Source organism: Ailuropoda melanoleuca, chromosome 9 (assembly GCF_002007445.2).
Source record: "Ailuropoda melanoleuca isolate Jingjing chromosome 9, ASM200744v2, whole genome shotgun sequence".
Lineage (NCBI taxonomy): Eukaryota > Metazoa > Chordata > Mammalia > Carnivora > Ursidae > Ailuropoda > Ailuropoda melanoleuca.
This window is the reverse complement of record NC_048226.1, coordinates 48,537,189-48,557,188: the sequence shown is the minus strand read 5'-3', so window position 1 is coordinate 48,557,188 and position 20,000 is coordinate 48,537,189. Positions and strand designations below refer to the sequence as shown.

The window sequence follows — 20,000 nt, the reverse complement described above, 5'->3', positions numbered from 1 at the left end:
TTGCAAGATCCCTACTCTGTTATTCATTTTAACCAATTTTTACTATACCTCTGGGAAGGCGGACTCACCCGTCCTTCACTCCAACAGTCTGATAATTACCACCTTCCCTAAAAGTAATTAGCTATCAAATAAAATGAAATCCATCTGCTTAAATTCCAGTGGAAAAATACATTTACATTAAATAAAGAAGGCGATAAGCTAATTAAATAGCAATAGTAAATGACCACTGACGGCACCAAAAAACAAATAGCAGTGAAGTCACAGCTATTCATTATGAGGACTGAGCATGGTTAGGCAGGATTTCATTTTTAAGGGTTCAGATCAAGCTATTTATTACCACCCTGACAATTTGGCTAACAGAGTACTTGAGAGGAATGGGATAGATTAACACTCAACTTTATCACCCCCAAAACATGCTTCCAGGTTTGCTTGTAGTATGCCAGAAGGATCCTAACCCGACTAGAGAAGGGGAACTAAACGCTCCGGAGGCAGACACAGGACCAGTCTAATAGGACTCCTATGGTGGTGCAAGAGGTCTTTGCCGGATCCCAAGCACTGAGCCGAATGTAGCAGCTAGTAATAACCTATTACAGAGCCATTTTTATGAGCTGGATAGTTGGGTGAGAAATGAAACCATGGCTCAGGATGGAAAAGGGAATTGTAAAAGGCTGTACCTTTCCTGAGTATGTTTTTTAGAGGCAAATAAAGTTGACTGCAAAAGGAACAGACTAGGAGCCTTATGGGTGGTGGTTCGTTCTTGAAGGAGGTACAGCCCGCTAACCAATTGATCAGAGTAAGGACCATGAGGGAGGTCTACGGGCTGACGCAAGAATTAACCAGGAGAAAGTCTCACCCCTATGCTAAATGCGACATTTGAGTGTTAAAAAAAAAAAGAAAGAAAGAAAACAAGTGATACAAAAATTGCATGCTTCTATTTCTTTAGCTAGGGAATAAACTTTAATTAGACTTCACTCAGCTGAGAAAGCTTTTCTTAGGCTTAGCATTCAATATACTCTGAAGTCCTCAACATCACTCTCAACTTGACCCTAATCATTATCATATTACTGTCAATTAGCTTAGCTTATTACTGGCTGCTCTTCTTTGTAACCTCACCACGCCCAACTTTTCTCTGACTTGCTTTGGAATAATTTCTGAAGTTGTATTAGTGATAATCTTTAAGGAATTTCCATCACATTAGAGAATAGTTTTCCGATATCCTCAATGGTAAGTGGGGACAGATGCTAAAAATTCCATTTTTTGAAGTAAGAAAATTGAGTCTAAGAGCAGTTGGGTCACTTGACAGAGAGAAATCTATGACTCAATGGGAGATGAGTTTTGGGGAAACTAAATTTTATAGCTGCCACTTAAAGTTCTTGTCTAACTGAGTCAATTTCAAAAGCTAAAAAATACAAATATTCAAAATCCACAAAAAAAAATCCTTGAAAATAGCATTGTATTTCCAGGAGAAACCGATAGCAAGTATCCATATTTTATAGAAGAATGGCTGACACATTGGAAACACACTGAAATGAAAATGGCTTAAGATTTGCAGGGGAATGGTAGGAATGAATGAATAAATTCCTGAATCTTTAATCCAGTTTGGTATGATAGACTCCTTGGATTCATGGGACACAGACTAGCTAGCCCTAAGAAAATTGTGAAGTAATGGAGTTGCTTTTGGAGTCCCAATCCCTCAACAACCTTGCCTTTATTCAGGCACTACTAGGCCTTTCTTCTTTTCACTTGCTTCTCTATTAAATTGTATTTGTGAGAAAGAACCAATGATTTGAATGCACCTATTTTTTTTTCTTTAAAGATTTATCTGAGAGAGAGAGAGAGAGAGAGAGCAGGAGCACACATGTATGGAGGGATGGGAGGGGGAGGGAGAAAGGGAGCGAGAGAAAGAGAATCCAAGCAGAGGCTCTGCTGAGTGCAGAGCCCAATGCAGGGGCAGGGGGGCTCAAACCCAGGACCCTGAGATTGTGACCTGAGCCGAAATCAAGAGTTGGAAACTCAAACAACTGAGCCACCCAGGTGCCCCTAAATACACCTATTTCTGAAATTGCTTTATACTAGATTATATAATTTGGGGTTTCTTCCTGCTATAGTATTCTGATTTCATGATGTTCTATGCTATTTTCCATTTCACAGAGGATAATTCATTAAGTCAAAAGCATTAATATCTAATTATAGAATTCCAGGCCTGAGTGATTCAGGTGGAAGAAGCTTTACTCAGGACGGAAGAACCTTCCTTGCATTGTTAGAATGCTACTGTGATGGGACTCAGCTTCTTTTGCCTCTTCATAAAGTCAACCTTAGTTCTAGGTCTAGTTCAACTAGACTTCATACTCAATAATCCCATACTCTCCTCCACATGTGCTTTTGCCCCCTACATCTGAGAAAATTGCTGGCTCACTATCTCTCTGACATGATAATTTAAGGTGAGAAATTTTAAGGAGCTAAAAGACTTAAAACAACAATGGTAGTTAGAAAGCAAAAAGGATCAATAGTTGTTGACTCAGGCTTTCCCAGCAGATGGGGTCTACAAGTTCCCATCTAGAGGACATATGATGAATTGGCATGAAAATTTTCAGAAGAACTGCAATAGTATTCCTAACCACTACAGTCAAAGACTATCAGAGATTTTCAGGAATTCAACATCTTGAGGAGTAATCAGATTAAATAATTAGCTATTAAGGGTGCCGGGGTGGCTCAGTCAGTTAAGGGTCTGCCTTTGGCTCAGGTCATGATCCTAGGGTCCTGGGATTGAGCCCCACATCGGGCTCTCTGCTTGGTGGGGAGCCTGCTTCTCCCTCTCCCTCTGCCTGCTGCTCCCCCCACTTATGAGCATTCTCTCTCTGTTAAATAAATAAATAAAATCTTTAAAAAAATAATTAGCCATTAGGTAAAAATTTTAGGAAAAGAGATGCAAATTAAGGGTAAAGAACAGTGTACATGGGGCCTGTACTAAAAGACAAAAGCCAATTGATAGATGAAAAGAGGAAATAGAGAAAAACTGAATAGTAATCCTGATACAGAATAAGCAGTAACTATAAACTAAATGCATGTCAAATTTTCATGTCTGTTACCAAGTTATAGTGCTAAAGATACATTTGTTCCTATTCCCTAACTCCTACTCCAGTTCGTTGGAAATTCACTGAGAGAGAAAAGTTTTTATACAAATAATCTCCTATTATCATTATTTTGTTTGGTTTTATTCTCTTGGAACAGCTGCCTATTCCCGAAAGTTACACTTTTGGAACAAAATCCTGTCTCGCAATGAACTAAGATACAGTTATTTTCCCTCAGGTTTCCTTGATCTTGGTCTCCCAGAGGGAAAATTTATTTTTGAGGTGAAAATAAAACTTATTATGTACATGGAGCCAAAGACAATTGTGCTAAAATTATGAAAGACTTTCTCTTATCTAGATTTACCCCAAATGTGCTAGTAAATTACACTGAAGTATGAGAAAAATGCAAAAGGCATGTTCTAACGTTCTGTTTAAGGAAACTGGGTTAGACAGTATTTCCAAACACTAATGGAAGATATAAAAATCAGACCCTGCTTAAAACAATAAAGTAAATAAGTTAAAAATAGAGAATCAAGTTAGTATTCTATTCATCTTGAGCAAAATGCCAAAGGAAGCCAACATCCTCAAGGATTAAATGTAAATTTCGGAGCACCTGGGTGGCTCAGTTGGTTAAGCGTCTGCCTTGTCTCAGGTCATGATCCCATGGTCCTTGCTCAGTGGGGAGTATGCTTGTCCCTCTGCCCCTCCCCCTGCTCGTGCTTTCTCTCTCTCTCTCTCAAATAAGTAAACAAAATCTTTTAAAAAAAGGATTAAATGCAAATTTAAAGTTTTTGAATTTTTTCCAGGTGTACAGGCATGTGATTTCCTATTGCCACTTGCCCTTTTTGCATATGATCATGAGAGAAAAAGACAAATGTGGAAATTTTTTAAGCAGAAATAATTCATTTTATTAGCAAATGAGTACTAGTCATTAGTGATACTTAACAGAGGGCTGGGTCATCATTTGGGAAACAGACACACATGATGCATATTACCCTTGAAAGGGCCTTCTTATGATCTTGAAAGATGAATTAATTTGAAGAGTTGTTGAAAGCAAGGTAAGTATTAAAGCTGGTAAAGCAGAACAGCAATTCCACCCAAAATAGAAAAAAGTGGGTGATTAAACCAGAAAATTTAGAGGATGATAAATACTAAAACTGAACATGTACGTTGCAATTTAAATCAGTGTTGGCGTGTAGGCTTTGGAATCAGACATTACTTTATGGCACATATCATATTCAATTGAGTCCCTTTGTTGTGATTTCCTTAGGATCAAACCCCTCAGATTTACCTTCAAAGGGATGGGTTATCTTTAAAATGAAGGCTTTTCTATAAACAAATCCCATTAAAGTGGGCCCAAGATGAACAAGAGAAATTGCAAATTCTAGTAGGTATGTTCACAGACCCTTTCTCTTTTCCAACTCTTGATTTCGGCCCATGTCCTATTCTCAAAGTTTATTCATATATATATATATCAAGCTGTGGCAAGCGCCCAGGGCATATGAGAAACTCAGATATATGCTACTTAGGAAGTGTTTTTCTCCTTTTGATTTCACCTCACTGGTTTGTCTATCTATCCCCTAAAGCAGAGGAAATACTTATTTGAGGAGAAAGAACACAGTGGAAAGATGATGATAGAAGGATTGAGAACCAAAGCCCCACTCTACTCCGAATCTAATCAGAAGCTAATCAGAAGATTCAGCATTACCCACCACAGGTAAATTAGACCAAAAAAAGATGGCAACTGGAAGCGTGGGAACTTAGGCTCTCAGACAGGATTCTCCTGCTAGTGGTGCTCCCACTGTGTTGATGTTTAAACAAAGACGGAATTCAAGAGAAATTGCAAATTCTAGTAGGTATGTTCACAGACCCTTTCTCTTTGTACCATTCTCTGGTCTGTTTTGGTCTAGGACTGAATAAAGCAACAGATTCGAAGGGCCGAGTTCCTCAACACCTGACACACGGATTGATACTGTTCACTGAGGACATGCATCCGACATCCTTCTGCAGCTCTGATACTTACAGACAGAGCCCACATTTCCGGGGGGGAGGGGAGAAGGATATAAATTATATTTATGTTGAGTTGAACGAGGAGAAATGTTAGGTTATTTAAGTATTTCGTAACCATCTCTCTCTTCCCTTCTCACTTTCCCTCATACAGGCCCTCTGGGTGCCAGTTTTTGGAGTGACGGACCAGAAGGGCAGTCAGGGAAGGACCCACTGTCCAAGTAAAGGCCTGTGATCCAGCAAAAACACGATGCTCTGGCTGCCACTGAAGGGGGTGACTCCCCAGCCAGCATCAGTCAAAGCAGATTATAGATTAAAGGCACAGACCCTTAAACTGCTCTTAGTGGATGTAAAGTATCAAATTTTACTCTATTTCACATAATATTTCATTTTAAATTTTATATAACTAAATTTTACCTAACTGTCCATAGGAGTTTTTCCACATCAGACATTATGTGGAAAATCTCTATTTTACCTAACTGATCATAGGAGTTTTTCCACATAAGTCATTTTTCTATGTGTCAATAATGACAGTGACATGTGAAGTGGGACAGGAAGACTAATATATTTATACGCAAAAAAACAAGCACTGCGTTACTCTTAAAACAATTATGTCTGTCCTAATTTAAATGTATAGCTAAATCATGCAATTGTAGCTTTAACATTTTCAGGCCCCAAGATTATCCAGACAATTAAGCCCAAAATATTACTTAGGGGCAAGGTAGTTAGTATGATAGTTAAAGGAAGGGCCGTTGAAGAATTGTTCTTGGGCACATTCCTTATATGTGTAGATCTATTCTGCTTCTCTCTAATGCCAACTAGTCATTCTGGACAGGGGAAACGGGAGCAGTGGTCAAAGGGCCATTCCTATCATTGTTTTCATGTCTCCCAAACTCAAAGTGAAAATAGAAGTATCTTCCTATAATCACATGGCAATTTTGGTTTTTAGAAGAGAAAGATGAAATTGAAAAGTTTGAAATTTATGTAAAAGTCCAATTAGTGAAAATGAGAAAAGCTCTGTGTGTTTTGGAAACTTTCTAGATACATGCAATTAATTCATTCTAAATAATGTCAAAATTTCCTTACAAAAAGGAAAAACATTGCTGGCGTTTTCTTGGTTTTTTGTTTTTGTTTTTTTGAAAATCATTGTTAATTTGAAAAATAAAACTTACTTTAAGGAAGAAATTATAAGAGAGGCTTTTTTTTCTACGTTGCAGGGTAATGTTTGTATAACATATAAAACAGTAAAACGTATAACGTTCATTACATGTTTGGCTGTGTGATTGCCTAGCACACTATATTCAATTTTTTCAACCCAATATAATAGGATGCCTATTTTTACTCACAAAATCTAAAGCGCATAAATTATATTTCTCTTGATGAACACAGAATTGGATTCATCATCTGGGGTTGCCTCAAACAGCTTTACAATTTAGTTATGACTTAATTATAGATGTGGGGTAGTGGGGAGGTAAAAGTCATAGAGTAATATCAATATATTTCTAAGGTTGTAAATTTATCGAAGTAGCAAGTAACAATGGGTGCTACGTAAATCAAAATCTTATAGCAGTGCTAAATTGTAAATTATCACAGAAGTCATCTTTTTGAGAGTTAAACTTTGAACATAAGCTTTTTACCTGCTAGGTATAATGTAGGTGAATTCCTATGTCTAGAGGGCCCTTAACTTTTGAACTTCCTGGCACTGAAGAAGGAGAAGAAGAAGAAGAAAAAGAAGAAGGAGGAGAAGAAGGAGGAGGAAGAGGAAGAGGAAGAGAAGAAGAAGGAGAAGGAGAAGAAGAAGAAAAACAACCAAGCTCAAAACAAACAAATGAACAAACAAAATTTTTCCTTGGAAAGAACATAAATTAAGATCCAAAAAATGTATTATTTAATGCTTTGCTTTATTAATATGTATATTGAATATTATGTCACATGTTTGTGTTAAAATGCCATTTAAATCAGTATTAAAGTAACTATATAAAAGGAATACTTCTCTTAAGACATAAGGATGTAATGATATAAATAATTAATATCTTTCTGAGACACTGCTATGACCTGCCTAGTCTTTATTTTCCCACAGGCTGACTTACTTTCTGGTTCTTAATTATAGCCACTAAAATATCTATTTCCGAGAAGGTAAAGGTGTCACTTACTGAAATTAAAAGAGATCCAAACATATATCCTGTTCTTGGTTACATGTGATAGGCTGCCTAATATTAATGAATGAATTAGACTGACTCGCCTTGAAATGACTTACTGTTTGAATTTTGTGGAAATCCTGGCAAGGAGGATGGACCGTTCATTCCAGGGAGTAGAACCGGAGGGAGGCCGGGGAGTCCTGGATAGGCTGCTGGCAGACTGATGCCATGGAGGGAGCTGCTATCCATCATGCTTGGCTGCTGTACCGCTAAGCCCAGCACATCTGAAGCTTTCTTTATACGGTCAAGTTCTTGCTGTGCCATCAGCTGTCGAACGGTGGTCGGAGCCAAGTAATCTTTCTCCCGATCAAGCTGGCTCCCAACGGTCTCCCTCACTTTTGAAATGTGCTGTTTGGAGAAAATATGATCTCTGATGGACAAACGGGCAGAGTACTTCACCCCGCAGAGGGTACACTCTGGTTTGGTGCCTTCTGTTCCACTCTGATTAATCATGAAAGGCTTCCCTATGTTAATTTTAAATTTCTTTTCCTTTGCCCTTGCATTCTGGAACCACACCTGGACCACGCGTTTGGGCAGGCCGATCTCATTGCCTAGCATTTCGCATTCTTGCATGGTTGGAGTTCGGTAGTCACTGAAGCAAGCTTTGAGAACCTTGAGTTGAAGGTTGCTCATTTGGGTTCTGAAACGCTTGTGACCTGGTCGATCGTTGCTTTTGGATTTAAAAGGATTGCTGGATCCAAAGGGGTTTGGTGAACTCGGGTCAGCGATGCTGGAGGACTCACTGCGGTCAGCGTTGTCGTCGGGGTCGTCTGTGATATAAAAGCTTTGGTCGTGGTCACCGTCTTTATCGTTGAAGTGTATGGAGGGGCTCGTGAGAGAAAAGAGAAATTTTTCGTCGCAAACCTCCGTGGTGGGTGTGGTTGCGGGTTTTGGCAAAGTGTCGAGAGTTTTGGGCTCTTTGGGAGACAAAGCCGGCTTCACATCTCCTGAACTTCCCGTGGTGCTTTCCATCTCAGCATTGCCCTCATCACCGGTGGTGGCGTCGCTGATGGCCGTATTAATCGACGAAGTCTCATCAAAATCCGTTTTGTTTTGATCATACCCCGCCTCGGCAGGAGGGGCGTTTAAATTCTCTACATCCTCTGAACACTCTGCTTTGAAAGAAGAAGGGCTTAAAAGATTCTTCGGCGACAGCTCTGCTGTTTTACTAACAGGTGTTGACACTGTAGAAGCCAATTCATTCTCACTTGATAGATCAATTTTAGTTAACGGCAAAGACGGATAATCAAAATAAATGTATTTCTGAGGGCTCTCTCCCCCATCTTCTGTTGATATTAAAGGGCTCGGCGGCAAGCTGTAACCTGCCTGCTTTCCTTCATTCCAGTGCCGAGAACGAATGTGGCTTTCTAAGGCCGACTTTGCCTTGAACAGGGCTCGGCAGAAAGGACACCGTTTGTGAGACTGTGCTGGGCCCACCGCCCGGAACTGGCCTTTCCTTTCTCGAGCTCGTGTATTCTGGAACCAGACTTGCACGACTCTTTTTTTCAGCCCCACCTCACGTGCAATGTGATCGAGCATTTTTCTGGTCGGATTGGAATCCAGCAAGTATTTTTCGTAGAGTATTTCCAGTTGTTCCGGGGTGATGGTGGTTCTCAGGCGCTTATCGCGGTGCTGGTCTTCGCCACTGTTCCCTCCCTCCTTCTCACTGCACGCGTTGTCTTCTTTATCGTCCAGTTTCCTCTTGAGGGAAGCAGCGACTGTGGCCGGCGTGTTCGTGTGGGAGGAGCCAGTCTGAGGAGGCATTTGCGTGAGAGAACCACTCAGCAGCTGGCCAGTCATCAGCGGGTTGTTGGGGTCGAATATCATGTAGGGCATATCCATGGGCCTTTCCAAGAATGGAGAGTGAAGGAATTGGTTTTGAGCAGCAAGGAAGTGCATGTGCTGGTGCTCCTGCCAGAGTTCCAGAGTCGGGAAGGCAACGGTACACTGATCACATTGGTATTGTAATAACTGTGGAGGTAGACTGTTCTGGAGAGAAGTCATGGAAATCTGCAGTGGGCTGGAAGGGACCGGGGTCTGAGAGGCCGAGGGAGGTCTTCCGATGAGCTGGGGCTGTTTTGGTGGCTGGGGCTGCGGTGGGGCGGCCGAGGACTGTGGCGGGTCTGAGGAAGTTGATGCTAATGGCAGGGCTGGTTTGGTGCCTTGAGAAGGGGGAGTGGGGTCACTCTGCTTTGGCTTTTCTGTGGGATATTCAGGTTTCGGAGAGGTCTTCTCGAGCTCTGGTTTGGGTGACGGCATCAGGGGGGTGCTCGCCCCGGAGCCGGAGCTTGCTGCGGGGGCAGCGGGGCCCTTGGCGGCCTCCGGCTGACCAGACGCGCTGCAGTGCTTATACACCGCTTGGTCGGCGGCGTCCAGGGAGTCTTCCGTTTGGCTTTCATCCTGGGCGTCATCGTCTTCATCCTTGTAGCACTGTTTTTTCTGGTGCGTGATCAAGTCAAAGATCCTGGGGAAAACCACACTGCACTTTTTACACTGGTACTGCATGGTGCTCGTTCGGATATACCGCTCATTCGTGAGTTCTCTTTTCTCGTTGTCTTTAGTGTCTGCTTGATTCTCGTAACTCTTCCGTGCTTTCTGACGAGCGTTCTGGAACCATACGACGATAACCCGGGTGGGGAGGTTGAGAACCGTGGAAAGTTGTTCTATTTCATCATCTTTTGGGTAAGCGTTTGTGTCAAAAAAGTCCTGTAGAACCCTAAGCTGGTAGTCAGTAAATCGCGTTCTCGAAGACCTCTTGCTGAATGACGCATCTGATTTGTAATGTTCTAAAGAGGAGGGCTGTGGATCAATTCTGATATCTTCTAAAACAGTTATGGGAGGGTTACTGAAGTTATATGGTGAGTCCTTATTCCTCTGTCGTTCCTTAAAAAGCGTATTTCGAAACCAGTGCTTGATAACCTTTTGAGAGAGCCCAGATTTCTCTGCCATTTCTTGGATCTGTTCTTCGCTTGGAGAGTTATTGATGTCAAAATAGGCCCTCAGGATTTTTAGCTGGTCGTCTGTGATTCTCGTCCGTGGGCGTTTGAACTGAGAATGCCTTAAGAAGTTGGGATCTAATCCGAGCTGTTGCTGGCAAAGCTGAGTGAGATCTGCAGAAAGAGTGTCCATCTGGGGCAGCTGCAGGGCGAGCTGGGGAGGAAGTGCAGGGTGCTGCACCGGCTGCATCATAATGGAAGGAAAGAGTGGAAGGTCAAGAGAAACAGGCAGCTGGACCTGTGGGGGAGCCGATGGGGGAGGAGGTGGGGGAGGAGGCCGGGGGAGGCGGTGGCTGGCGGCGGTGGGGGTGTGGGTGGTGGCGCTTGTAGAGGAGTAGAAACCGTGCTCGGGAGTTTTACAGGACCCAAGGAGGAAGACTGTGGAGGAGCTGGAGGCAGAGGGGGAGGTGGAGGCGGTGGAGGTGGCGTTTCTGGTGAAGATGGCGAGATTGGATAAAGCTTGTCATAGGCCTCCCTGTATTGCCGAGCAAATTTTTCTAGTGCTCCGTATGGAAAAAATTGCCCATGGACATGTTCTTGGTGACTCTTTAGGATAAGAACATTGGAAAACAATTTACCACACGTTGCACATTCCAGTTTATCAGTGTTTTCACCTTCACCACTTTTGCCCTTCTTCTGGACCTTCTGCCTGTTTTCGTTATACTGAATGACCAGTTCAAAACCAAAGTTTTCCAGTAGAGCCTTGGCTGCATTTCCTCTGGCCCCTGAAGCTATTCGGGGTGGCGGGATGCACGGTTCCAAAGATTTTTGCTTCTTCGTGTCCTTGCCTTCTTTGGGTCCTTCACCCTCGCTTGGATGTTCTTGCTTTGGCTTTTCTTGCTTTTCTACAATCTCCTCCACCTCCTTGTAAGACGGCACGTCCTTCATGATGGGGCCGTCGGCACTGGCTATGTTCGCTTGCTCTGGTTTCAGTAACTTGCTTGCCACCTGCTGCTGCTGCTGCTGGGGCTGCTGCTGGGGCTGCTGCTGGGGCTGCTTCTGCGGCTGCAGTGGGGGCTGGGTGGCCTGGTACTGTTGTGCTTGTTGCTGTAGTATTTGGAGTTGAGTTTGGCCAACATGATGCTGGGTTTGAATCTGCTGCTTCAGGTCTTCAAGCAAGGATCCCGCCATTCCCGTCATGCCCGGCATACCAAATGTGGCCGAGCCCGGCAAGCCCAAATCCGGCCCCAAGCTGAACTCCGTCCCGGGGATGTAGAACGGAAAGAGAAACTGAGGCTGCTGGAACTGCAACAGTGCTTCCGGGGTCACAGGGAAATGAGGCAAAAAGGCTGGGTTGAGAAACTGAGGCTGAAAGAATGCAGCTTGCTGCTGTAACTCGTGCTGGAGTTGCATCTGAATTTGTGCTGGTGACTGCAGCGGGTGGTGTGGAGGTTGAGCAGAGATTAATTCCGGACTCGGCTTTTTATTTAATTCTTTGGCATCTAAGTGGGTATCCTTGCTGCTGATGGTTGCTAAACTCATGGAATCTAACATCCCCTGGCCGGGACTGCTGTTGGCTGCCAGGCTGTGCCCACCAGCCACGTGGCCGCTGGGCTCCAGCTTGGCAGCCCGCGCCTTGGTCTGGTGGAGCACGGACCTCATGTGGATTTCCAACGTCGAGCTTTGGCTGTACGCAACATTGCAGATGCTGCACTTGTAGGGTTTGTTGTCTGTGCTGCTGTTGGTTTCTTGTGGAACGGGACTGGAGGCTTCCTGCAAAACCTTTTTCAACTTATGCAGATGAGACACTGAATTATAATGGACCAAGAGAATGTTCTTTTGGGTGAACGACTCTTTACACACTGTACATTTATACGGGCGGGATGGGTCAAGGAATTTTTCCATCGTAAAATTTGGCCCTTTTCTGAAAGGTAAGGTCCGCTTTGGTTCAGAGCCCATGTCTTCTGGAATAGAGCTACTGTCACTCCCTACAGGACTTGCCTTCCCTTCATGGTCCACCTCATACTCTCTCTCCATTTCCTGCTCTAGGGCGTGGTCGTCCTGCGCCATTGTCTCACTCTCTGCCCAAAGTTCGCCATTCACGGGCAAGGAGGCATAGAGCTGTTGAAGTTCAGCCTCGCTCAGTTCGGGGTGGCCTGCTTCCAAGTGTTTTTTTAAAGCCTGGAATGTACGGAAACTACGCTGGCAGAGATTACACATCGTCGCGGCCCGAATCGCATGATACTGGGAATGTATCTGAAGCTTCTGCATAGTCTTAAAAGCCAAGCTGCAGTGGTTACAGCGGTACTTATAAACATGGCGGTCAGACACGGAGAGGGGTTGTCTTTTCTGCTGCTCGCTTAACTGATCCTGTAGAGTGTCAGGGAGTTTCACATCCTTGCTGCTATTTTTATTCCATTCTGACACTTCCATGGGCTCTTTACTTGGTTTCTGCTCCTCACTCTTTATTTCCACGCTAGCCTTTGAATCATCAAGACCGGCCATACTTTTGTCATCCACTAGACTTTCGCCTGTGTAGAAGAAAGCACAAATATGTCGCTTACAGGAAGAAAGCCTACTGCTTAAATGCCAATAAATATAGTAAGTAGGGACCTCTAAAGATTTCTGCTTAATCGATTCTTTTTTTTTTAAAGTAGGCTCTGTGCCCAGCATGGAGCCCAATGCAAGGCTTGAACTCACAACCTGAGATCAAGAGTCCAGACGCTTAACCAGCTGAGCCACCCAGGCGCCCCTAATTGATTCTTTGAAGAAATACTTATTGAGCAACTACTATGTGCCAAGCAGTGTACTGGGTGCTGGGGATGTAAAGGTGAACAAGAAATCACCCCTGACCTCAAGGAATTCCAGGATAGGAAAAAAAGCAAGTTCAAGGTAGTTATAGTATGTTGCAATCAGCGTGATATCAAAGGCCATGACCTCAGTGTTCAGGAATTAGGACGCACAGAATATTCTTGGTCATTGACACTTAGGTCTCCTAAGAGCAGTTACAGATAGCCAGATACTTAATGTGCTTTGGAAAATGTAGCTCTTGGAAACACCACAGTTGTTTCTTCCCCCCTCATTTTTTCCTTCCTTAAATAAATAAATAAGCCAAAAAACTTTGATAGTAATGATCCTGGAACATCACCACACATGCGAGCCCCCGAACGTGTTTTCTGCAGAACCTGTGCCCAGGCCTGCGTACCTGAATATTTCCCAGATCCCTCAGCTGGGATGGCTGCAGGTGTGTCCCGCTCCGATTTCTCAGAGGCAGCTGCTGGCAGTAGCAAACTGTTGGGCATGATCACATCAGGCACAGGCACCTGTGATAACCAAAGGGGTTTGCGTCACGTGCAGCCCAGAAATCAGACTCCATCACATCTGTCAATGAGCGGTAGCCTATCCCACTTCCTTTTTCCCAAAAGAAAGCAGGGACATTTGGTGGATCTCACAGGCCAAGGCTAATCTTTCGAATTTTAGATCAATGCTGTTGCAATACTGTATTCCTTTCTTTTTAAAAAATAGGAATTTGAAGGGTTTTGTTGGCGTATTTTTTTATAATGATGATCAGGAAAGTTCGAGAATCAATGTGCACACGTGAGTCATTTAATTAACATTACAGGTACAGAAGTAAGACAGTAAAACATGTCACTGAATAAGGTATGCCTCGTATCATGTTTTCTTTCTCCGTAAGCAAAAGAGACAACAAATAAATGGGCCTTGGTTGTGATTTCTAGAACACAGTCTGTAAGAGAGCTTTCAGTAGGCAGAAAACAAATTTCTAACCAATAATTACAGATTTCACGTTGATACTTTTAGAGAGATCATGTCACACCCGCGGCAACATTTGGTCTCCTTACTGTCATAAGCAGCTTCTCCACACAATCTGGAGACACGCTGTGCAAATGCGTCAGATGTAGCTGGAGGTGCATTTTGTTGCTGAGGACGTCCTGGCAGAGGGGACAGCAGATGACGGGCTGCACCGAGTGCTGTGACAGGACGTGCATCTGGATACGACTTTGGTCCCTACTATTGTAGTTACAATAAGGACACTGAAAGAACTAGAGAATATGGAATAAACATGGCTGCTGTTAGTGGATGGACTCGGATGACTTCAGAACATTAGAAGTAACACCGAGAGTTAACTATAATGCTGAGCACAATGTCTACACACGTTTCAACAGCATAAACTCATTTGGGGCTCTGAAACTACCAGGAGCAATAATAATAAGAATAATAATAATGATAATAATAATAAACAATAATAATAACAATAAAACAGGTTTACACAGCAAAGGGAAAAAACACTTTTACCTGTTCATGACAGAATTTATTGTCCTCTGTAGGTTTTGATCTTTTTGTTGCAACATCCTCTTCTTTCGCCAGCAGGAGTGGCTGGGTCCCCCCTCCCACACTGACTTTTAGCTCCTTTTCTGGTGTGATTATTCCTGATTCCCAAAAAAGAATAGAACACCTCAATTTTAAAAGACTCACAACATCAAATTCTGAAAAATTGTATGTTTTTCGAATAGCTCTGACTCTAAATCCACCAAATCATAAAAATGACTGAACAAACACTTTTAAATGATGCAAACCTCAAAAGGCAAAAAGCACACTTCTTTTTATCTACTAAGTGGGCTTTATAAATATATTTTAAAATGTACTCCTGTCTCATGTTTAGATAACCCTAGGTGACCTTGAAAGATTCATCCATAACACATGCTCTCTGGTGTCTCAGAATGCCTTTATCACATTAAAGCTAATCTACTCCCATTCACAAATGCTAACTTAGAAAATAGTTACTTTTACTAATGTTTAATTACTTATCTCTTTTCTAAAATTCTTGGAGGCTGAACACATTTCAAAATACCAAGAAGAACTGACTAATTATAATTCAGAAACAAAAATAATATTTTCACGTGGTGAATATAGGATTTAAAAAATTTACTATACATTCCATATCTGTCGCTGCTTTAAGTGATTTATACTTTATTTTAGATGTTTCAGCAGTTGGCTGTACACATAACATTATGGTCCAAATCTCAAGAAGACAATAGTTTTATGAGGTTAATCCGAATATTCGGTGTTAAAGATGGTTTAGAATTTTGCCTAGATGAGCAATGTAATGTGCGGGAGCTTCACACGCGTCAAAGAAAAGAGTGCAATTCTAATTTCCCAATCTAACAGAAAATTCTTTCCAGCATCAATTTTCCCGATAATCTCCTCTGTGAGGCTGGATATTACAGCGACATTGGGTAGGCATGTCACATACATCTCACGACAAACACAAAACCTCATTTACCATCCATTCCAATCTCATCATAGCGCAGCATCATCTGACCTTTTTTCTGCTGTTTATTATGAGTATTTCTAATTTTAACTTTCAATTTTCACCATCTTCCAGTCAATTTGCAACTAAATTATTTCCAGGGTGAGGACACTATCACTGGACAACTGGGTGCAAATACATCTTGAAATGCAATGAAGCTAAACCATTGATTGCTATCAGACCCCGCGTAAATATAGAGTCTAGGCGTAATCTGATTGTATGCTGTGCATGAAGATTTATCTTGATTTTTTTTCAATCCACATACGGTTCATATAAATGAACAAATTGCACCTTGTTGCAAAATAACCCAGTTTTAATTTAAAAATAAGGTCAAGGATGTTATGGAAACAAAGTAAAAATGAACCAAAAAATATGTTCTTTTTCTGTCCTGAATAGAGATGCCTGTTTTCGAACATATAAATAATTTTAGGAATTTCAAATTCAGAAAGAAATTTAAAAGTAAGACTGACTCTGAGGAGACCAAAATTAAAATAGAATTTAAATGACAAGATGACAATAAATTTATCCCCTTAAGGTTTGTGGTAGGTACAGAATTAGTGCTGCACTTTCAACAAATTACACTGCCTTTGATTTCTAGATTTACAAACACTAGATTTTATTTGAATGAGTACATTCGTCCTATATATATATATATATATATACCTTGGAGAAATTTAGATTCTTTGTAAATATTTGAAAAAATAATTTATCAAATTTGTATTTGAAAGAACTTAAGTTTGAGATTAATTGAATAATTTCATTACATTGATTAAACAATATCCAAGTATTTGATAACCAAAAGATAGGTCAAAACAGGAATGTGTATCTCATACTTAATTCTGGCATCAAAAAATACGTTTTTTTCTTCTCAAAACAAAACATCCTTTGTGCGCTATTGTCTTAAAAGTGTTAACAATAAAAATTTAGGAAGACAATATGCCATATAGTATTCTGCAAATAAAATTTATTCCCTATGGTTTCAGATCAAGTTCTATAAAATGATTCTCATTTAAATCAGCAAATATCTATCAGTTGCTTTTCCCTGTGAAACTGAAAGATTTTTCTTAAAAAGTTCCCCATTAATGAGTAAGCATATGTTCTCTTAAGAGAATAATATTATATCATATCCCCTTAGCATTCTTTTGTGTACATGGTAGAATTAGACCAACCAAATAATAAGTTGGTCCAATTCCCTATGCTATCAAAAACTGTCACACACAAGTTAAAAGATAATTTCCATGACTCTGATTGCTTGCAGGCCCCATGGAACATCAGATATAGAATAAACCTTCCATAAACTTCTAAATCTATTAAATTTATAGCTATGGCCTTATTCTCATAAGCATATATATTCTAACATTGATACTATAAAGGATCAAAAAACATTCCTTCCAAGGTTTGAAACATTTTACTAAGACTATGCTGTAGACTGGTGTGAATACTTGGTCTAATTAATCCATGTTCTTATTTTTGCCCTTGTTAATATTCATCAACAATATACTTGTTTTTAATTTAGTGACCTTCCACATTGCATCAAGGAAGTAGAGAGTTCAATTTCAGGGTCATTGTTTCATGGCCACTGCTGTAACTATTGGCCATAGTATTCCACCCAATATATGTGTCAACTTCAGTATTTTTTGGCTAATTAACTTAGTTAATTAAACCATGATCTTAATGTAAGCTAGGGGCTTCCTAAAGACCATCTTATTTTAAATTGAAAAGAAGTTATAAATAAGGGCTTCATCCCCCACCACCCCTGCAACCCACTCAATTGAAGCTAGGCACCCAGAAAACAGATGCCGTTGATAAGAAGAAGGAGAGAAAGCTGAGATGCAGTAACGTAACAAAAACAGACTCTTGAGGATAAGGCAGGCCATCAGAACTTTTTGCAAAGATGATGGAAGTTACATTTTATGCACACATGCCTTTCTACTCAATGGGGTGCTATCTCAAGGATTATGGCCTACCCAATAAATTGCAGGGCATCAATTCTGGGTTCTTTTTCCGAATTGTCTTATCCTAGAAATATATGAAATAAGGGCCTGTCAATTTTGGAAGGTTTTGATTAAGTTTTGTGGTTACTCGTAGTTTATGACTGCGACTTCATTTGAAGTAAACCCTGTTTGTTACCTTAGACAAAATTTTGAAATAAGATCACAATTCATTTTGTGTTATTAAGACCTTCCAATATTCTCAAAAAAACAATGCCATTTTAATGCATTTTAACTAAAAAATGAAATCTAATTACAAATAAGCACTGCCAAATAGATGAGCCAATGATTATCTGTCAGTTATGGGATTATTTAGCTTGCATGAGAGTGCTAATATAAAAATGACATAATTCATTTCAATTCAGTTGCTGCCTACTTAATACTTTCAATCCCTAAAATACGGAAGGTTGTAAGGTGGTTTATACTCATAATAAGTGAGGAAAATCCAATAACACATATGTACTCAAAGCAAATCTGGGGGAAAAAAAACAATAAAACAAAAAACTGAGTTATTATCTATCAATCAATGTATTTGATCAAGTTTGAATACTATAAAACTTGAATATAACAGAGGATGTTATTCAACTACAAATAATTCTAAATTATAATTACTGGTACAGTATTCTTTCTAATGAGACTAGAATGAAAGGATAATTTTAATTGCAATAATGAAGGTTAATTTCCATCTTTGCTCATGTTTACTCCCTTATTAAAAAGTGGTCCCCTTAGCCATGGCAGAGACATATTACATTTTCAATGCAAATGTATTAATCTGGATAAACTCTATATTAATTCTTGTACTGCACAGAGCTATAATTTGGATTATAATTAATCTAAAGTGGCACTAGATTTAAATGACAATATAAATGAGGCATTAGGAGGCTTTTCTATTATGAATGAATATTCAACAAATATACTTGCATATTGCCAAGTCTCATTTTGAAAGCTGCAGTCCTAGAGATTAATGTCAGCAACCCAGCACAACAGCTTACACAAACATAGTCTTCCTAATGTGTGTTAATTCCTTCCTGCCTAAAAAATTCTGTGTTAAAGTGGGGTCACACTGTTTTCCCATCCAACACTTTTAAAAAGTGGTTAATGTAGGAGTTTGCTAGTATTTTTTGACATTTATAACTGACATACGGAAAAAAAAACAGTATAGACACAAGTGGTTATTCAATCGTTAGAAATATTTACAAGGGAGAAAAATCCACGCAATAATTTTTTCACCTAATCAGATTCAATTTAGGAAGTAGAAAACTTTGTTAAAAGTTCGTGGTGGTTGTCAGTAACAAGAGCCGTTTTGAAGTCCAGGAGGTTTCGAGGCTCAATATTTGCATCCTAGTAATTGCTTTTAGTTTGGGCATAAATCCCATTTTCATTTCTATAGATACACCTGGGAAGGCATTTCTGCGGGGATAAAAAATCGTTTTAAACAACTAACACTATGCAATGTTCTGTATTCTCTCAGAAGCTCAAGTCCTGTCTGGATGGTACAATTAGGCACCCAAGAAAGCACAATAACTCATCAGGCCATTAGGGAGTGATTGAGCCCATTATTTATACTGAGCGGTAAACCATGCTGATGGAGATACAGCCCCTGCATCTGTGGTATGTTCCAAATAAGACTCCTTCCTCAATGGTAAGATTAGATCCATTTTCAAGAGATTCCCAGAATCCATTCTTTGGAAGTCCTTAGATATAAAACCAAGTGTAATGTCACATGCCTAAGTATTGCATGAGCATTTATTTCATTAACACTAATGTGCTACCTATGTGTTTTACACGTTCTTTTAAGGAATGGGAGGGACATGCTTTACAATGTCTTTTGGTACGACTGTGAGAAGGACACCAATGAATGCAGACAGAAGCCTGCCCTCCCTGAAGTAGTCAAGCAGCTTGCCTTGATGAAGTCCATCCTAGAGAATGAATACACTGACCACCTTGCGATTTCCAATTATTTTCAAATGAGGTTTAGACAGCACTACCCTTGACCTGAACTGATCGCTAGGTATTTCAAATCCCCTGTCAGTAACCTCAGGAGCCAGTTTACCAATATATAGCTATGGCGTCTTTTTTTTTTTTTTTTCTACATTGCTTTAGGCTCCATACCAACCTTAGATCCTTTTTGTTTAAATCAAATTAGGATCATATGTTAGCCACTATATCCTAGATGCAAATTTAAGTGGCACGTTCTCACTGGACTCCAGAGAGAAACTCAGCATTGAACGATGTGGGGCGGAGATCAGAGAGGCCCTTCATATAATTTTTGCAGGGAATGCAACACTTAGATATGCAAAGACCGAATGACAAATATGGGCTAATTCAGGTTTAAACAAACTTGCACGTTAAAAAATGATACTTTTGCACAAGCCAATGTCTTCATAGTGAGCACAAGCTTCTTATATGCAGCTGTCACTGGAATTCCAGGAAAAGATAGATGAGCACCTGAAACTAATAGGCTTGAG

At 40.6% G+C, this 20,000-nt stretch overlaps 1 protein-coding gene across 1 annotated transcript in view; it reads right to left on the bottom strand.

Moving 5' to 3' along the window:
• Window positions 1–20,000, bottom strand: part of ZFHX4 (zinc finger homeobox 4) — a 178,551-nt gene that overhangs the window by 4,549 nt on the left and 154,002 nt on the right. The window contains 6 exon segments of the mRNA XM_002922903.4: window positions 7,336–10,550; window positions 10,552–10,566; window positions 10,568–12,743; window positions 13,418–13,535; window positions 14,073–14,273; window positions 14,527–14,660. Coding sequence (XP_002922949.2) covers window positions 7,336–10,550; window positions 10,552–10,566; window positions 10,568–12,743; window positions 13,418–13,535; window positions 14,073–14,273; window positions 14,527–14,660 — 5,859 coding nt within the window.